This window comes from Coccinella septempunctata, chromosome 4 (assembly GCF_907165205.1).
Source record: "Coccinella septempunctata chromosome 4, icCocSept1.1, whole genome shotgun sequence".
Taxonomy (NCBI): Eukaryota; Metazoa; Arthropoda; class Insecta; order Coleoptera; family Coccinellidae; genus Coccinella; species Coccinella septempunctata.
In genome coordinates, this window is record NC_058192.1 from 31,426,512 (window position 1) to 31,445,941 (window position 19,430).

At 37.7% G+C, this 19,430-nt stretch overlaps 4 protein-coding genes and 2 long non-coding RNA genes across 7 annotated transcripts in view; 3 read left to right on the forward strand and 3 right to left on the reverse strand.

Moving 5' to 3' along the window:
- The window catches only part of LOC123311362, a 1,278,848-nt gene that overhangs the window by 355,558 nt on the left and 903,860 nt on the right, over positions 1-19,430 (forward strand). Inside the window, exon 12 of the mRNA XM_044895271.1 lies at positions 13,956-14,139. Coding sequence (XP_044751206.1) covers positions 13,956-14,139 — 184 coding nt within the window. The remainder of the gene's footprint in view (positions 1-13,955; positions 14,140-19,430) is intronic.
- LOC123311369 lies at positions 1,804-2,877 on the reverse strand. The gene is made up of 2 exons (XM_044895279.1): positions 1,991-2,877; positions 1,804-1,934 (listed from the first exon to the last, which is right to left on the reverse strand). The coding sequence occupies exon 1, from the start codon at positions 2,869-2,871 to the stop codon at positions 2,209-2,211; it is 663 nt and encodes a 220-aa protein (XP_044751214.1). The 5' UTR covers positions 2,872-2,877; the 3' UTR covers positions 1,804-1,934; positions 1,991-2,208.
- On the reverse strand, positions 3,630-3,908 carry LOC123311381. The gene is made up of 2 exons (XR_006537480.1): positions 3,752-3,908; positions 3,630-3,692 (listed from the first exon to the last, which is right to left on the reverse strand). It is a non-coding gene; the product is annotated as an uncharacterized LOC123311381 (long non-coding RNA).
- Positions 3,937-4,586, forward strand: LOC123311380. Its single transcript, XR_006537479.1, has 2 exons — positions 3,937-4,464; positions 4,524-4,586. It is a non-coding gene; the product is annotated as an uncharacterized LOC123311380 (long non-coding RNA).
- On the reverse strand, positions 4,931-8,943 carry LOC123311365. Its single transcript, XM_044895273.1, has 2 exons — positions 8,022-8,943; positions 4,931-7,805 (listed from the first exon to the last, which is right to left on the reverse strand). The coding sequence occupies exon 2, from the start codon at positions 7,803-7,805 to the stop codon at positions 5,406-5,408; it is 2,400 nt and encodes a 799-aa protein (XP_044751208.1). The 5' UTR covers positions 8,022-8,943; the 3' UTR covers positions 4,931-5,405.
- On the forward strand, positions 8,953-12,340 carry LOC123311363. 2 transcript variants are annotated; one of them, XM_044895272.1, is made up of 2 exons: positions 8,953-9,548; positions 9,765-12,340. In XM_044895272.1, the coding sequence occupies exon 2, from the start codon at positions 9,765-9,767 to the stop codon at positions 12,282-12,284; it is 2,520 nt and encodes an 839-aa protein (XP_044751207.1). In that variant the 5' UTR covers positions 8,953-9,548; the 3' UTR covers positions 12,285-12,340. The 2 variants fall into 2 exon arrangements, 1 of the variants encoding a protein (XP_044751207.1); XR_006537436.1 differs by lacking the exon at positions 9,765-12,340 and adding an exon at positions 9,614-9,746.

The window sequence follows — 19,430 nt, forward strand, 5'->3', positions numbered from 1 at the left end:
TTTAGTTATATATTTCTTTTGTTCCCATTCTTTGATAATTCTATTGTTTTCTTTCTCCAATGTGATTGTCATGTCTCGTTTAATTTGTTTATAGGTTGTATTATCGTCTAAAATTTCGTGCATTTTTTCGTTGTATTCGGTTTTTGTCATTACCACTATTTTATTTCCCTTGTCAGCTCTTATGACTTGCAAATCATTGTGTGCTTTCAAAAATGTTTTAGTTTTTTCGAAGTTAGATTTCATCATGTTTTGTCTCTGTTTCTTGCCCCTTAGTTGTCTCTGATGGGTATTTAGAGCTTGTGTGACATTAGCTCGAATGTTGTCCTGGTCTTTTTTTGATAATTCTTCAATGGTATTTTCAATTTGTGTAATAATGTTGAATCCCAGCTTTTGAATTATCAAAAGAAGACCAGGACAACATTCGAGCTAATGTCACACAAGCTCTAAATACCCATCAGAGACAACTAAGGGGCAAGAAACATGGACAAAACATGATGAAATCTAACTTCGAAAAAACTAAAACATTTTTGAAAGCACACAATGATTTGCAAGTCATAACAGCTGACAAGGGAAATAAAATAGTGGTAATGACAAAAACCGCTTACAACGAAAAAATGCACGAAATTTTAGACGATAATACAACCTATAAACAAATTAAACGAGACATGACAATCACATTGGAGAAAGAAAACAACAGAATTATCAAAGAATGGGAACAAAAGAAATATATAACTAAACAAGATGAGAAAACATTATTGACCCATAACAGTAAAATACCAAAAAAATATGGATTACCAAAAGTCCACAAACAAAATATACCACTAAGACCGATAGTTTCTTGCATTCAATCTCCTTTGTATAAATTATCAAAATATATGGCGAATATTCTATCCAACGCAATAAATAATAATGAATATTATATAAAAAACTCATTCGATTTGAAAGAATCATTGAGAAATGTTAGGATCCAAGCAAACCATCGATTATATTCATTAGATGTAAAATCTCTGTATACCAACATTCCCACAGAACTAACAAAGGAGGCAATCGAAAATAATTGGGAAATAATCAGACAGCACACATTGATACCAAAAGAAGATTTCATCCAAACAATACAATATATCACGAACAATAGCTTCTTCCAATATGAGAAAAATTTCTATAAACAAATTAAGGGTGTAGCCATGGGGAACCCGATATCAAGAACGATAGCACAGTTGGTAATGAAGTTAATAGAAAAGAAAATCATGGAAAAACATAAAACTACGTTCTTCAAACGATATGTAGACGACATTTTAGTTATAACAACAACAACCGAAATACAGTCGATTTTGAACGAATTCAACAACACACACGAATTTCTACAATTTACACTTGAGGAAGAAGAGAACAACTGCCTGATGTTCTTGGACATGACACTAATGAGAAAAAACGGAAATTTATTGACAAAATGGCACAGAAAGGAGCAGAACACAACACATATATTAGATTATAACTCCCAACACCACCATTCACATAAGAAAAGTACTGCCATTGGATACATAGACAGGGCGTTAAAATTAACATCCCCAATACTCCGAGAGAAAACTTTAAAAGAGGTGAAAGAACTTTTGACGAAGAATCACTACCCTGAAACCCTTATCACAAAACTAACAAAACAAAGGACGCACCGACTATACAACACACAACAGACGAAAACACCAACAGATACCACAAGACGAATACAATTACTATACATACAAGGGCTGTCACCCCCTGTATATATATATATATATATATATAAATTGTGTAGTGTTCTTATCGACCATATATTATTTAAATAAATTAGTTTTATCGGGTATGTGGTCTAATTCCAAGTAAAACAGCCAATAAGTTCTGTATTTATCTTTACTTCTCAATATTTCGTTGACAGTTGTCAACTTCTTCAGGAGAAACTGCAAAATAATGAAACGTGAAAAACAAGACAAAAACACAAAACGGTATTACTTACAAGATGTACCAAAACATTAATCAATAATATCGACTGCAATTAACATTAATAATGACAAATTTCTCAGAAATCAGCTTAAAAAACATGAAAAATCCCCAGTCATTATACATTACATAGCTAACGGTGGAACGATACTACGCTGTAGGCACAATACGCCATCTCATGAGAAGACAACAAAATGAAGACACAGAACCATCTATGTTTTAATTTTCAAACCACTATAAAATATTCAAGAGGTCACTATAAATCGCACTCATACGGTCCGTGTCCGATTTAAAGTTCACTGCATTTTGCTGCTTGCCAATCTGTAACATTTCGAGGAATAACCTATTTCTGTAATTCGAATCTGTCTCCAACACTCTGATATCATCAAACCCGAAAGCAAAACTGTGCCCAGTTTCTTGGCAGTGTCTAACTAAAGCACACGAGTTCTTTCCAATACGGCAATCACTTCTATGTTGAGTGATTCTTTGTTTCAACCATTGTTGCGTTTGGCCCACGTAACAACCATCACAATGTTGACATGAGATCTTATATACTGCATTAGTGCATAATTCTATTGGTGTCCTTTCCTTGGTCCTCGAGAACAGGTCACCTACCTTCGTCAAATTATATTTGGCGAGTTTGATGTTTTCAAATTTGTTCAAAACTCCTATAAGGTTGGGTGTCAAATCTTTAACGAATGGAATCCTCATGAATTTAAAACTGTTTGTTTGTTCAGTTGTTGTTGTCAACCTTGATTCCCTATTGTGTATCAATCTGTTAAGGGTATTTTTAGGGTAACCGTTATTCTGAAAAATCTCAAACAACCTACGTAGGTTCTTTTTCAGCAATGATTCATCTGAGATATAGCATACTCTATTTTTTAATTCTTTAATCATGTTTATTTTTTGATTATAAGGGTGCTGGGAGTGAAAATTTATGAAGTGAGATTTTTCAGAATAACGGTTACCCTAAAAATACCCTTAACAGATTGATACACAATAGGGAATCAAGGTTGACAACAACAACTGAACAAACAAACAGTTTTAAATTCATGAGGATTCCATTCGTTAAAGATTTGACACCCAACCTTATAGGAGTTTTGAACAAATTTGAAAACATCAAACTCGCCAAATATAATTTGACGAAGGTAGGTGACCTGTTCTCGAGGACCAACGAAAGGACACCAATAGAATTATGCACTAATGCAGTATATAAGATCTCATGTCAACATTGTGATGGTTGTTACGTGGGCCAAACGCAACAATGGTTGAAACAAAGAATCACTCAACATAGAAGTGATTGCCGTATTGGAAAGAACTCGTGTGCTTTAGTTAGACACTGCCAAGAAACTGGGCACAGTTTTGCTTTCGGGTTTGATGATATCAGAGTGTTGGAGACAGATTCGAATTACAGAAATAGGTTATTCCTCGAAATGTTACAGATTGGCAAGCAGCAAAATGCAGTGAACTTTAAATCGGACACGGACCGTATGAGTGCGATTTATATATATATATATATATATATATATATATATATATATATATATATATATATATATATATATATATATATATATATATATATATATATATATATATATATATATATATAAATCTATATCAATAACGGGTTATTGGATGAGAAAGGACTGCAATTATGTGAAACTCATTTATTCATCGTCGACGTTTCGGCTCATGTCTGAGCCTTCTTCAGGACTCTACAAGGTAATAATAATATGTTATAATACAATGTATAACACATCAACATGAGACTTACTGAATAGTCGAGGTTAAAACTATTTCTAGCATCAAAACAAGTCAACAAGTAGTCAGCAGAAGGCAACATATATCACAACAGGTGAAAAGCCATATGAATAGAATTGTTAGGCACTAAAAGTCAATATATTCTAAAATCAAATTTCTTAAAATTCAGAAAGAAGTACGAAAACTGCACAAAAAAGCGACATAAAAAATCCCAAAAAAATTTGTGCTCTTGCTGAGCACTGTAGAAAAACCAAACATGTAATGGATTATAACTCGACTAAGATATTGGAGTTCGAAAGGAATTTAAACAAGCGATCGTTCTTAGAAATGTTTCATATTAAAGGAACCAAAAATGTGATGAATTCTAGAAAGGACATTGAAAATATCAGTAATATATATTCCTTTTTATTTACATACAGACATAATAATGTTGTCCGAGATGTGTCAGTTGATTCTGGTTGATATACAAAGAAAAAGAATTATTCATGTATTGTATCATGTGTTCTGTGATGTAACCTCAATTGTATTGTTTCCGCCAACGTTGCATATGTGCAATTTTCGTACTTCTTTCTGAATTTTAAGAAATTTGATTTTAGAATATATTGACTTTTAGTGCCTAACAATTCTATTCATATGGCTTTTCACCTGTTGTGATATATGTTGCCTTCTGCTGACTACTTGTTGACTTGTTTTGATGCTAGAAATAGTTTTAACCTCGACTATTCAGTAAGTCTCATGTTGATGTGTTATACATTGTATTATAACATATTATTATTACCTTGTAGAGTCCTGAAGAAGGCTCAGACATGAGCCGAAACGTCGACGATGAATAAATGAGTTTCACATAATTGCAGTCCTTTCTCATCCAATAACCCGTTATTGATATAGATTCATAATAAGAGTTGGAGTTACCGATTTGTGTATATATATATATATATATATATATATATATATATATATATATATATATATATATATATATATATATATATATATATATATATATATATATATAATCTACTTAATTATTGGGTACTCGGCATAAAGGGGCTATGTAGACAAATCAAACAACCATTTGTCATGTACATCTATATTTCGGACACTTGTTTAGGTCCTTCATCAGGATGCTAAAAAAGTTAATAAAAACCTCTAAAATCTAACAGACTAAAAAATCTTCAAGACAAAAACTTACGTTTGACTAGTTGTGGAAAGAATGGCAAAGAAACAATCAGCATGTGTCCAACCAATTACAAATCATTGGAAGGAAGAAAACTACATCAATCTCGAGAAACTACATGAATATTCTCTAAGTAATAACACAAACAAAATCGTGTCAAAAAGATCGCTAAACTAGGTTACAAGCACAATGGCGCCAAAAGTTGACACAGAGGACAGACAAATCCTCAGACCACAGAGGACTATGACAATCTGTCAAATCTTTTTCTTTAAAAGTGAAATAGGTTTTGAGTTTTGGAATAGAGATGTCGCCCCGGAGTCCAAAGCGAAAGTGAGAACAATTACCATCCTCATATTTTGTGGGATGACGTTATAAAGTTTGTGAAAGTTGAGGAGAGATGTCGCTTTTGGAGTCCAAAGCGAGCAAATAATTATAAATGTTACTAAGACCCTTAATGTCGGTACGTTTATTGATAGGATTTGATTGCTCATTAATATAGCACATTTCCAAAAAAAACCCGTTTGGTGTTATTTGAGCAAGAATATAGTATCTTCGGATTATCGAAATCGAAAACATGACCAGCTCTCGCAGCATGCAAAGCAAGGGCACATCTGTCAGGGTGTAATCTGACGTCGCTTTTGTGAACCGCGAACCTTCTTTTTAGGGATTGGGAGGTTTGTCCGATATAGACCCCCTCACAGTCTAAACATCTCACTGAGTAGACACAATCAGAGCTGGAAAGAACGTCCGCTCTGTCTTTGAGATTGGTGAAGAGAAACTTATTGGGGAAAACGTTATATCTGGCAATTTTCACGTTGCTAATAGAGGAAAAAATGTGAACCAGTTTACTGGTCAAACCAGGCAATGAGGGCAGAGATGCAAACTTTATTTGGCTGACATGTGAGCTCTCGTGGGGAGCGTCCTGTCTTTGTTGAGGCAGTGTGGTAGGAGGATGTTCAGGAGGATCAGGTGAGATCCGTCGATTGGATGTCGAGAATATCAACTTCTTAAGCAGGCCGTGGGGATATCCATTATCTTTTAGGATGTCATATAATCTGTTCAGAGCACTCTGTTTGAAATCCATGTGAGTAAGGCCTATTATTCTGTTCTTTAGGTTGTTAACAACGTTGATCTTCATTTGCCAATCATGGCTTGAATTGAAGTGGACATATCTTCCTGAGCTGGTCGGCTTTCTGTACCAATCAAGCTTTACTGTGTTGTCCTCAGAACGTATCACTTTGGTATCCAGGAATGGGACAAATCTGTCTTTCTCTTCTTCTATGGTGAACTGTATATGTGGGTTGAAGGAGTTGAAGATCCTTAGGAGTTCTTCTTTCATATTTGAAGGAATGGCCAATATAATGTCATCAACATACTGGAACAAGAATGCTGGAATGAAGGATAGTTTGCTAAGGCAGTAACCGATCAACACCGTCATCACCAGAGCTGCCAAAGTTGGGCTGAGGATGCTGCCCATCGGGCACCCAAAGATTTGAGAGTAAAATTCACCTTTATATTTAAAATAGTTGGAATCGAACAGGAACTTCAATAGGTTAACAAATTTAGGCCTAGGAATATTCGTGACGGCCTCAATCCTGCTCCAATTGTCCACTATTATCTTCTCCGTTAACTCCCAGGAAATATTGGTGAAAAGACTGATAACATCCAACGAGAGGATCTCATGGTCTGGAGGAATCTGCAAATTGTTGACCTTCTCCGCAAAATCGAAAGAATCTTTGACTGCCCAAGTGTGGAAGTCGTCCTTGAAAGCTGACTTGAGGATGTCGGCGACAAACTTGCTAAGTTCACTTGTTGGGGATTTAATGGTGGAGACGATAGGTCTGAGAGGAGTTCCCTCTTTATGGATCTTTGGTAGACCGTAGATAGTGGGAGAAATGCCTTTGTAGTTATTCAATTGTCTCGCCGTGGTGGCACTGATGTATGCTTGGTCTTTGAGATCCTTGACAAGGCTGTTGTTCTTTGTCTGATACCTCGATGTGGGGTCTGAGTTTAATTTCTTATAAACGTTGGTGTCCTCGACGATATTCAAGAGCTTCTCTTCATATTGTTGCTTTGTGATGGCTACTGTGACATTGCCCTTATCTGCCATCGTTATGACGATGTCATCATTGTCCTTCAGGAACCTTTTCGTCTTGCAAAAGAGTCCGTATTGTGGGTTATTCTTCCTCCAAGCCTGGTGGATGAAATTGGTGATGGCATTGGTAGATTTAGCCCGGAGTAAGTCCTGCGATTCCTGTGGAGCCAACCTCACAAGATACTCGGAGTCAGCCAATAAAGATTTAATTGACAAAATATTAGAGGGGACAGAATGGGCAAACCTGGGACCAAGACTAAGCAAATGTTTAATGTCCCGTGGGAAAACATGATCTGTTAAATTGGCAAACCACGAATCTTTAACTTTCAGATCCGAGATGGATTTATCAATCAAGGAATCAAACTTGCGTTTGAGAACGTTGGTGGAAAAGACAGTGATCCTATCTGAGGACCTAGACTGAGTCTGTTCAAAAATGGATATAACACGTATAGGAAGAACAAGGATCAATCTTTCACGGATATGCTTAATGCCTGCATGCAGCGAGTTGATCTTTTTGATAGTGACCGATATTTCAAGATTGAGCAGAGTAGAAGATACCTTATTGCTCAGTGCGAGAGCTCTTCTGTTGTCCCCTGCGTTGTCGCCTATCAAATTGTTAATACATTTAATGTTCTGCTTGATGTGTCTTGGAATGACGCCAGTTGATCGGCATCTGAGTAGGAAGTTCCTTCTGCATCTTGCTTTTGCCAATCTGGTGTTCAGGTTCGCCCAAGATTTGAGGTCTCTAACTGTTACCTCTCCATAGGTGTTCTTCATCTCATCGTAGAAACCCATCTGTAATTATGTATACAGGGAGTATTGCCGTATTTTCTAATCTACTTAATTATTGGGTACTCGGCATAAAGGGGCTATGTAGACAAATCAAACAACCATTTGTCATGTACATCTATATTTCGGACACTTGTTTAGGTCCTTCATCAGGATGCTAAAAAAGTTAATAAAAACCTCTAAAATCTAACAGACTAAAAAATCTTCAAGACAAAAACTTACGTTTGACTAGTTGTGGAAAGAATGGCAAAGAAACAATCAGCATGTGTCCAACCAATTACAAATCATTGGAAGGAAGAAAACTACATCAATCTCGAGAAACTACATGAATATTCTCTAAGTAATAACACAAACAAAATCGTGTCAAAAAGATCGCTAAACTAGGTTACAAGCACAATGGCGCCAAAAATTGACACAGAGGACAGACAAATCCTCAGACCACAGAGGACTATGACAATCTGTCAAATCTTTTTCTTTAAAAGTGAAATAGGTTTTGAGTTTTGGAATAGAGATGTCGCCCCGGAGTCCAAAGCGAAAGTGAGAACAATTACCATCCTCATATTTTGTGGGATGACGTTATAAAGTTTGTGAAAGTTGAGGAGAGATGTCGCTTTTGGAGTCCAAAGCGAGCAAATAATTATAAATGTTACTAAGACCCTTAATGTCGGTACGTTTATTGATAGGATTTGATTGCTCATTAATATAGCACATTTCCAAAAAAACCCGTTTGGTGTTATTTGAGCAAGAATATAGTATCTTCGGATTATCGAAATCGAAAACATGACCAGCTCTCGCAGCATGCAAAGCAAGGGCACATCTGTCAGGGTGTAATCTGACGTCGCTTTTGTGAACCGCGAACCTTCTTTTTAGGGATTGGGAGGTTTGTCCGATATAGACCCCCTCACAGTCTAAACATCTCACTGAGTAGACACAATCAGAGCTGGAAAGAACGTCCGCTCTGTCTTTGAGATTGGTGAAGAGAAACTTATTGGGGAAAACGTTATATCTGGCAATTTTCACGTTGCTAATAGAGGAAAAAATGTGAACCAGTTTACTGGTCAAACCAGGCAATGAGGGCAGAGATGCAAACTTTATTTGGCTGACATGTGAGCTCTCGTGGGGAGCGTCCTGTCTTTGTTGAGGCAGTGTGACAGATGTGCCCTTGCTTTGCATGCTGCGAGAGCTGGTCATGTTTTCGATTTCGATAATCCGAAGATACTATATTCTTGCTCAAATAACACCAAACGGGTTTTTTTGGAAATGTGCTATATTAATGAGCAATCAAATCCTATCAATAAACGTACCGACATTAAGGGTCTTAGTAACATTTATAATTATTTGCTCGCTTTGGACTCCAAAAGCGACATCTCTCCTCAACTTTCACAAACTTTATAACGTCATCCCACAAAATATGAGGATGGTAATTGTTCTCACTTTCGCTTTGGACTCCGGGGCGACATCTCTATTCCAAAACTCAAAACCTATTTCACTTTTAAAGAAAAAGATTTGACAGATTGTCATAGTCCTCTGTGGTCTGAGGATTTGTCTGTCCTCTGTGTCAATTTTTGGCGCCATTGTGCTTGTAACCTAGTTTAGCGATCTTTTTGACACGATTTTGTTTGTGTTATTACTTAGAGAATATTCATGTAGTTTCTCGAGATTGATGTAGTTTTCTTCCTTCCAATGATTTGTAATTGGTTGGACACATGCTGATTGTTTCTTTGCCATTCTTTCCACAACTAGTCAAACGTAAGTTTTTGTCTTGAAGATTTTTTAGTCTGTTAGATTTTAGAGGTTTTTATTAACTTTTTTAGCATCCTGATGAAGGACCTAAACAAGTGTCCGAAATATAGATGTACATGACAAATGGTTGTTTGATTTGTCTACATAGCCCCTTTATGCCGAGTACCCAATAATTAAGTAGATTAGAAAATACGGCAATACTCCCTGTATACATAATTACAGATGGGTTTCTACGATGAGATGAAGAACACCTATGGAGAGGTAACAGTTAGAGACCTCAAATCTTGGGCGAACCTGAACACCAGATTGGCAAAAGCAAGATGCAGAAGGAACTTCCTACTCAGATGCCGATCAACTGGCGTCATTCCAAGACACATCAAGCAGAACATTAAATGTATTAACAATTTGATAGGCGACAACGCAGGGGACAACAGAAGAGCTCTCGCACTGAGCAATAAGGTATCTTCTACTCTGCTCAATCTTGAAATATCGGTCACTATCAAAAAGATCAACTCGCTGCATGCAGGCATTAAGCATATCCGTGAAAGATTGATCCTTGTTCTTCCTATACGTGTTATATCCATTTTTGAACAGACTCAGTCTAGGTCCTCAGATAGGATCACTGTCTTTTCCACCAACGTTCTCAAACGCAAGTTTGATTCCTTGATTGATAAATCCATCTCGGATCTGAAAGTTAAAGATTCGTGGTTTGCCAATTTAACAGATCATGTTTTCCCACGGGACATTAAACATTTGCTTAGTCTTGGTCCCAGGTTTGCCCATTCTGTCCCCTCTAATATTTTGTCAATTAAATCTTTATTGGCTGACTCCGAGTATCTTGTGAGGTTGGCTCCACAGGAATCGCAGGACTTACTCCGGGCTAAATCTACCAATGCCATCACCAATTTCATCCACCAGGCTTGGAGGAAGAATAACCCACAATACGGACTCTTTTGCAAGACGAAAAGGTTCCTGAAGGACAATGATGACATCGTCATAACGATGGCAGATAAGGGCAATGTCACAGTAGCCATCACAAAGCAACAATATGAAGAGAAGCTCTTGAATATCGTCGAGGACACCAACGTTTATAAGAAATTAAACTCAGACCCCACATCGAGGTATCAGACAAAGAACAACAGCCTTGTCAAGGATCTCAAAGACCAAGCATACATCAGTGCCACCACGGCGAGACAATTGAATAACTACAAAGGCATTTCTCCCACTATCTACGGTCTACCAAAGATCCATAAAGAGGGAACTCCTCTCAGACCTATCGTCTCCACCATTAAATCCCCAACAAGTGAACTTAGCAAGTTTGTCGCCGACATCCTCAAGTCAGCTTTCAAGGACGACTTCCACACTTGGGCAGTCAAAGATTCTTTCGATTTTGCGGAGAAGGTCAACAATTTGCAGATTCCTCCAGACCATGAGATCCTCTCGTTGGATGTTATCAGTCTTTTCACCAATATTTCCTGGGAGTTAACGGAGAAGATAATAGTGGACAATTGGAGCAGGATTGAGGCCGTCACGAATATTCCTAGGCCTAAATTTGTTAACCTATTGAAGTTCCTGTTCGATTCCAACTATTTTAAATATAAAGGTGAATTTTACTCTCAAATCTTTGGGTGCCCGATGGGCAGCATCCTCAGCCCAACTTTGGCAGCTCTGGTGATGACGGTGTTGATCGGTTACTGCCTTAGCAAACTATCCTTCATTCCAGCATTCTTGTTCCAGTATGTTGATGACATTATATTGGCCATTCCTTCAAATATGAAAGAAGAACTCCTAAGGATCTTCAACTCCTTCAACCCACATATACAGTTCACCATAGAAGAAGAGAAAGACAGATTTGTCCCATTCCTGGATACCAAAGTGATACGTTCTGAGGACAACACAGTAAAGCTTGATTGGTACAGAAAGCCGACCAGCTCAGGAAGATATGTCCACTTCAATTCAAGCCATGATTGGCAAATGAAGATCAACGTTGTTAACAACCTAAAGAACAGAATAATAGGCCTTACTCACATGGATTTCAAACAGAGTGCTCTGAACAGATTATATGACATCCTAAAAGATAATGGATATCCCCACGGCCTGCTTAAGAAGTTGATATTCTCGACATCCAATCGACGGATCTCACCTGATCCTCCTGAACATCCTCCTACCACACTGCCTCAACAAAGACAGGACGCTCCCCACGAGAGCTCACATGTCAGCCAAATAAAGTTTGCATCTCTGCCCTCATTGCCTGGTTTGACCAGTAAACTGGTTCACATTTTTTCCTCTATTAGCAACGTGAAAATTGCCAGATATAACGTTTTCCCCAATAAGTTTCTCTTCACCAATCTCAAAGACAGAGCGGACGTTCTTTCCAGCTCTGATTGTGTCTACTCAGTGAGATGTTTAGACTGTGAGGGGGTCTATATCGGACAAACCTCCCAATCCCTAAAAAGAAGGTTCGCGGTTCACAAAAGCGACGTCAGATTACACCCTGACAGATGTGCCCTTGCTTTGCATGCTGCGAGAGCTGGTCATGTTTTCGATTTCGATAATCCGAAGATACTATATTCTTGCTCAAATAACACCAAACGGGTTTTTTTGGAAATGTGCTATATTAATGAGCAATCAAATCCTATCAATAAACGTACCGACATTAAGGGTCTTAGTAACATTTATAATTATTTGCTCGCTTTGGACTCCAAAAGCGACATCTCTCCTCAACTTTCACAAACTTTATAACGTCATCCCACAAAATATGAGGATGGTAATTGTTCTCACTTTCACTTTGGACTCCGGGGCGACATCTCTATTCCAAAACTCAAAACCTATTTCACTTTTAAAGAAAAAGATTTGACAGATTGTCATAGTCCTCTGTGGTCTGAGGATTTGTCTGTCCTCTGTGTCAATTTTTGGCGCCATTGTGCTTGTAACCTAGTTTAGCGATCTTTTTGACACGATTTTGTTTGTGTTATTACTTAGAGAATATTCATGTAGTTTCTCGAGATTGATGTAGTTTTCTTCCTTCCAATGATTTGTAATTGGTTGGACACATGCTGATTGTTTCTTTGCCATTCTTTCCACAACTAGTCAAACGTAAGTTTTTGTCTTGAAGATTTTTTAGTCTGTTAGATTTTAGAGGTTTTTATTAACTTTTTTAGCATCCTGATGAAGGACCTAAACAAGTGTCCGAAATATAGATGTACATGACAAATGGTTGTTTGATTTGTCTACATAGCCCCTTTATGCCGAGTACCCAATAATTAAGTAGATTAGAAAATACGGCAATACTCCCTGTATACATATATATATATATATATATATATATATATATCCTCCTTGACGTGACTATCCCGGCGGACGACAATATTCCCAGAGCATACTCGGAAAAGATCAGCAAATACAACGATCTAGCATTTCAGCTTCGCGCTTTACATAACTTAAAGGGCATAAGTATCTTACCACTGATCATATCGACTAATGGTTTGGTGGAAAAACACCTTATCGAAAATACGCGAAAGCTGGGCCTGGATCAGACCATAATTTCACGGGCACAGAAGCAAGTACTTTTGAACACCGTCCGTATCGTGAGAAAGTGTTTGCAAGGTCAATAGCGTTGCGACTGCCTTGACAACCAAGTCCGGCAGCTGCATGATTACCCGGTAAACGGTGATGAAAAAAAATATATATATATATATATATATATATATATATATATATATATATATATATATATATATATATATATATATATACACAGGGTGTCCTAAAACTAGTGAATCAAACGTGACACCACGATAGAGTAGACCAAATTAGTATTTTTCGTATGACACCAACATTGGTTCAACGAAAATGTACCGTTTCCGAAATAGTCAGAATTTTATTGAAATACCAAGTTGCCGATTTTCAAACTAATTTTCTTAATCACAGAGCCAGTTTGTGAAAAAAGGTATCGATTTCAAATTATATTGAACTAAGATTATTGTTTTATCTCCCCTAATTGAAATTATTTTAAGTAGTTAATCGATAACCTAAGTAAATGTATATTAAAACAATTTTTTTTTCTACATGATTTTTATTACTCGGAATAAATCTCCAATATAGGGGTGATAATATGGGAGAAAAACGCTATCCTAAATCACAAATTGGCCTTGTGATTGAAAAAATTGTTCGAAAATCGGCAACTTTAGGTAAGGTTTTCTCAGAAACGGTACATTTTCGCTCAAATAATGTTGGTGTTATTCGATAGTATTTGATCTACTCTATCGTAGTGTGACGTTTGATTCACCAGTTTTGGGACACCCTGTATAATACCACGTTACTTGAAAATGTTTTGACACGTCTCCTTGTTTTTGCTTTACTTGTGATCAAAATAAAATAAATATTCTCAGTAATCAACCACCTCATTTCTAGGAACAAACTCCAATATGACAATGAACAAATCTGCCGCCTTATCGCTGCAACATAGACTGAACACAATCGAAAGAATGCGAGAGCGTGACAGAGAAAGAGATGGTTATTACAGTGATAGAAATGAATTGATGAGAGAAAGAGAAAAAGAAAGAGAACGTGGTTATCTCAGTGACCACAATAGCAGGTAAGAAGTACACAATAATTATTATCGAATGATTTTTTGGCATGATGACAACTGTCAATTCCTTGCTTATTCAGATGATCGTTCTGACGCGATAATGCATAGCCACCTTTTCCTAAGGGCTGCAGCGCTAAAGCTCGAACCTTTGCAGCACATTCATTGCCGTTATTCCTATCATGTGGATTGAACCAGTAGTGTACAACCTGAATCAAACGAAAATAATTGAGTTTCATAACATCTGCTGATAAGTAAATCATCCCATTGTATGAAAAGAACAACACACTCGTTTTAAGTATTACCATTAATCAGCTATCGATTTCGGCAAAAAGCTTATACCATCATCAGGACATCAGGATGTCCTAAAATGGCACTCTTGTATTTAAAGGGGATGACATACATAGAATGAAATACATCAACAAGCCACAATTTACAAAATGCAGCACTAACATGAAAGAATGTTTATCCAATGTATCGAAACTTTCATTAGTCTAAGAATTTATTTATGTATTCAAAATTAGGGACATCAACAGGAAAAATCCCAAAACAATATCCACAAATTACATTAAAAAAAAATTATCTAAAGAATAACAAATCATGCACAGATGGAGACTTATATTACAATAGTTTTTAGTATAATGTATGCTAGTGCATACAATATCAACTTAATGAGATGCGATCATATAAAAATCAAAAAGAGAAAAAATTATACTTTCGAACGTGGAGCTGGTGGAAGCTGGAGTTGTAGTACATAGATATATTGATTAGTGGCTTACCATCACATTTTTTCTGCAACCTCCACAATACTAGGTACTAGGAAAATCAATGCGACAAATGAAATAATTATTTGGGAAGCTGCTGAATACTTCTATGTTCGATGACCCATGACAATAATGCATTAATAGGAAATTAACCATTAAAAGGGTTCATTAACAGCTAATTCCGTGTACGTTAAACAGTGCTATTATTAAGAGGTGAGCGGAAAATGTTATATTTGACGTTATTTTTCACGTTAAGGGAGAGCGCCCACCAAAGTAGCGTAGCACTGACATCTCACATACATGACAAAGGCGATGCAAAATAATAACTGAAACTTCACTCAGATGTGCGATATCTGAATTTTTTTTTTGGTGTAGCAGGGGGAAAATCTGCAAGTCAGACGAACTACCCTTTGCTGAGGGGGAAAAAGTGTGGGGATTCTCACTCTCCTGAGCTCGAGACCCACTAAAAACCCTTAACTGCTTCTTGAATATTCGTTCCGGGCATTTGCCTTTAAACCGTTCATCTCTTAGTCGGTTTTCTTCTCGCACACTATCATGCTGAGATTTATGTGTTTATCCTATATACATCATTCATTCATTGCTGTATCCCGTTACCGGGAATTAATCTACAAAAAGACATAAAAAAGAAAAGACTTATAATTTCTTGGGGCTAATTGCGACTGTGTGCCCTCCTGTGACTGAAGACACCCAACCTTGACCTACAGATCCTTCCTCACTCCATGTATGGATAGTCACCAACCAGATCTGGCCGCCGCTGAATTCTTCTCGAGTCTCCATTATAACTGTGCACCAGAGATCTCCACTGTGACCTGTCTAACGCTAGTTGTTCCCAGTTATGATTGGCATTAATTGATTTTAGGGATTGATGTAGTGTATCCTTAAAACGCTTATATTGGCCTCCTGGTATCCGGGCTCCCTCTGACAATTCGCCATACAGAGCTATTTTGGGGAGTCCTGTGTCTAGCATCCTCAGAATTTGGCCGCTCCATCTACAACTCGCGCGTTGCAAGACTTCTGCATTCGAAACTTTGTGGAAACATCTGATGTGCATTATCTGTCTTAGATGACGTTGTTGCGTTTGTTCAAGCTGCTTAATATGTCTCCTGTAGAGCGTCCAGCTTTCGCTTCCGTAAAGAAGCGTTGGGAGAACGACTGCTTTGTAAACAGCTGTCTTGATCTTCAGATTGGGGTCGTGATTTTGAAATACTCTGTCCTTTAGCTTCCAGAATACCCGTGATGCCGAATTGATTCGGTTGTGTATTTCCGTGTCTAGGTTAGCCCTAGTATTTATGGAGCTTCCCAAGTATTTGAACTGCTCGACCTGTTCTAGGGTTTCATTCTCCAGGCTGATATGTGTTTGAAGGCTTTCTGGGGGACTTACCAGGATTTTGGTTTTGTCGACATTGAGTCTAAGGCCTAAAGCTTCGTATATATGTTTATGGATGTCTAGCATTATCTGTAGATCCTCTGGGCTGCTAGAGAGAAGTGCGCAGTCGTCTTCATATTGGAGTTCCGTGATAACCTTTGAACGGGTTTTTGCTCTGAGGCGCTTCAGGTTAAATAGGCCTCCATAAAATCTGAATCTTATTCCAACACCTGTTACAGGCATACTCATATCATCAATTATCGGGACAGCTATGGCGAAAATATTGAACAGTAAAGGCGCTAACACGCAGCCTTGTTTTATTCCAGAGTTGGTTAAGAAATGGTCGGTTGTAGAGCCATTATGCTGTATTCTAGCGGTGTTGTTGGTATGAAGGCTTTTACACACTGCTAAGAATTTTTCGGGTACTCCAAGGCGGGCCATGATTTTCCATAGCGCTCTCCGATTCACCGAGTCGAAGGCCTTACTTAAATCGATGTAGGCTGTATAGATCCTTGATTGTTGTTCACGGGCCTTCTCTTGCAACTGCCGAAGTGTGAAAATTAGGTCCACCTCACCTCCATTTGGTCGAAAGCCGCACTGGGATTCAGGTAGAACCTTTTCTAAGAGTGGCATCAGACGATTAGCCATAATCTTCGAGAGAATTTTGCCGGCCACGCTAAGCAACGATATGCCCCCGTAATTTGACGTATCGCCTTTGTTCTTATAGAGGTTGATAACTAGAGCGTCTCTGAAGTCTTGTGGCACATCTCGTTGTTCCCAGATCTTGCGGAATAGTGCTAGGGATTATTGACAATGTCTTCATCCAGGGCTTTGAATACCTCCGCTGGAATGCCGTCTAGACCTGGTGACTTATCATTTTTCATAATTTTTATCGCACTTATTATTTCAGACATTGAGATTTCGTCATCAAGCGATGTCATCGGACTATACGCGGGGAGCAGGTCTAAAATGGATAAATCCGATTTGTTATTTTGATTCGAGACCTGCGAATAATGCTCCTTCCATCTTTCGTATCCTCTATAGGGTAACACTTTATTGGATTTTTCAATAAGTTTATGTTCTTATTTTAATCTCTTCTTAACTGATGTCTTGATCTTATTCGGTAAATTCGCATTCTCCTTTTGTCTTCCTCTGGGTCGTAGTCCACTAGTCTGGCAACGGCTTTGATTATCTTCAATTTTGTCTTTTTCGAAATGTGGCTTCTTCTTCCTATTAAAAGGTAGAGTCTATTCATCGCTGCTTTCGTTTTGTCGATTGCTTGTTTCATATGACTTTTCCAAGTAAGTCCTTTGTCAAGCATTATTCCTAAATATTTGGCTTCATTTTTCCAGTCGATTTCTTCGCCGTCAACTTCTAGATTCGTTGTGGGTCGCAGTCTTCTCTTCTGTAATAATATTGCTTGGGTCTTTTGTCCATTGAGCTTGATTTTCCACTTTATGCACCAGTCATTTGTTTCGTCAATCGTTTCTTGTAGAACTCGTTCTATTACTTCTGGGTTTCGGTGTCGAGTTGCTATGCCTGTGTCGTCAGCATATAACGTTAGCATGGTTCTTGGATTCGTCGTAATATCGTGAATGTATATGTTGTAGAGAAGTAGCCCAAGCACTGACCCTTGGGGTACTCCAGCCTCTAAATCTCTTGTTGTGGAGCATTGTCCTTCCACTTTCACGTAAAATCTTCTATTTTAACATAATTCCGGATCAACTTGCATATTTGGATCGAATATCTAGCACTCCTCATCTTATATATTAATACTTTATGCCATACTCTGTCGAAAGCTCTGTCGACGTCTAGTAAAACAAGACCTGTGGCTTGTTTGTTTTGGAATCACTTTGTAATGGACTCTGTGAGCCTTAATAATTGTTGCTCTATTGAATGCTCTCTTCTGAATCCGAACTGTTCTGGTGGTATCAGTTTCAGATTTATCGGTTTCCTCATTTAGCCTCGTGGCGATAATCCTTTCTACTACTTTTCCTAACGCCGACAGTAGACTTATCGATCTGTAGTTTTGTGGGAACTTCTTCTCTTTGAATGGTTTATTGTTTTCCATTTTTCTGGGTAGTGTTCTGTCCTGATGATTCCATTCGCGATATTTGTTAGAGCGGCTATATCTTTTCTAGGTAATTTCTTTAACATAACATTCGTTATTTTATCGCTTCCGGGAGCTTTCCTCTTCATCAAACTTCTAATTATTTCCCTGATTTCATTTGGCGATGTTGGCTTGTCTATTTCAGCAGTCGCTGGTAATTCATCCATTTCTTCATCATTTTCTTCAACCAATTCTTCCAAATCTTCATTATCGTCGTCTATCCTGTAATTTATTCTCGATTCTCGTTCGATCGAGTCTGCTAATGCATCTGCCTTATCAGTATTAGTATACGCCATTCCCCTTTCTCCGTGTAGGGGTGGAATTTTAGTCTTTTCTCCTCGTAGGCTTTTTTGCATTCTCCATGCAGAATGATCGATTGTATTTAGTTCTTGAACCGTTTTGTTCCATCTGCTTGTTCTTAGATCTTTCAGAGCATTTTTCAGAACTTGGCTCTGGCGGTTGAGGTTCCTTCTATTCAGATCATTTTTATTCATCCGATATATTCTTCTGAGTCTTCGATTTTCTAGTATAAGATCTTTTACTTCATTAGGCTTATCGCCATACGGATGACTTGGTGCTGGTCTCTTCACTCTTCTCGTGCTTTTTTCGTAAGCTCTCAATATAATCTCTTCCAGTTTATCAACCGCACATTCCAGATCCTCTGGAGTGCTTATTGTTGGAATTTCTGTTATTTCCGATTGTATTAATTGGCTGTATTTAGCCCAATTGGTATATTCTCTTATTTCCATCAGTTTTTCTCTTTGTTCTTCTCCAATTGTCAATTCGACGGGATTGTGGTTTGAGGTTCCATCTTCCAAAGTTTCAATAGAGAATTCTTAAGTTATATTTTTCAATATCGCGATATCTATAACATCTGGTATTCCTATACCAAAAGCAAGATATGTCGGTAACTCTGGTCCAATCACTATGGCATTTTGTTTTTCGGCGAAATCCTTGAGTTTTTTGCCATTTCTATTCTCTGCTCCGTTGTTCCATAATGAGGATTTACAGTTGAAATCTCCGATGCAGATTTTCGGGT

What these genes read in the sequence shown, in the direction of transcription:
- LOC123311365 (XM_044895273.1), bottom strand. Translation starts at nt 7,805, where the DNA reads ATGGGTTTCTACGATGAGATGAAGAACACCTATGGAGAGGTAACAGTT.
- LOC123311369 (XM_044895279.1), bottom strand. Translation starts at nt 2,871, where the DNA reads ATGATTAAAGAATTAAAAAATAGAGTATGCTATATCTCAGATGAATCA.
- LOC123311363 (XM_044895272.1), top strand. Translation starts at nt 9,765, where the DNA reads ATGGGTTTCTACGATGAGATGAAGAACACCTATGGAGAGGTAACAGTT.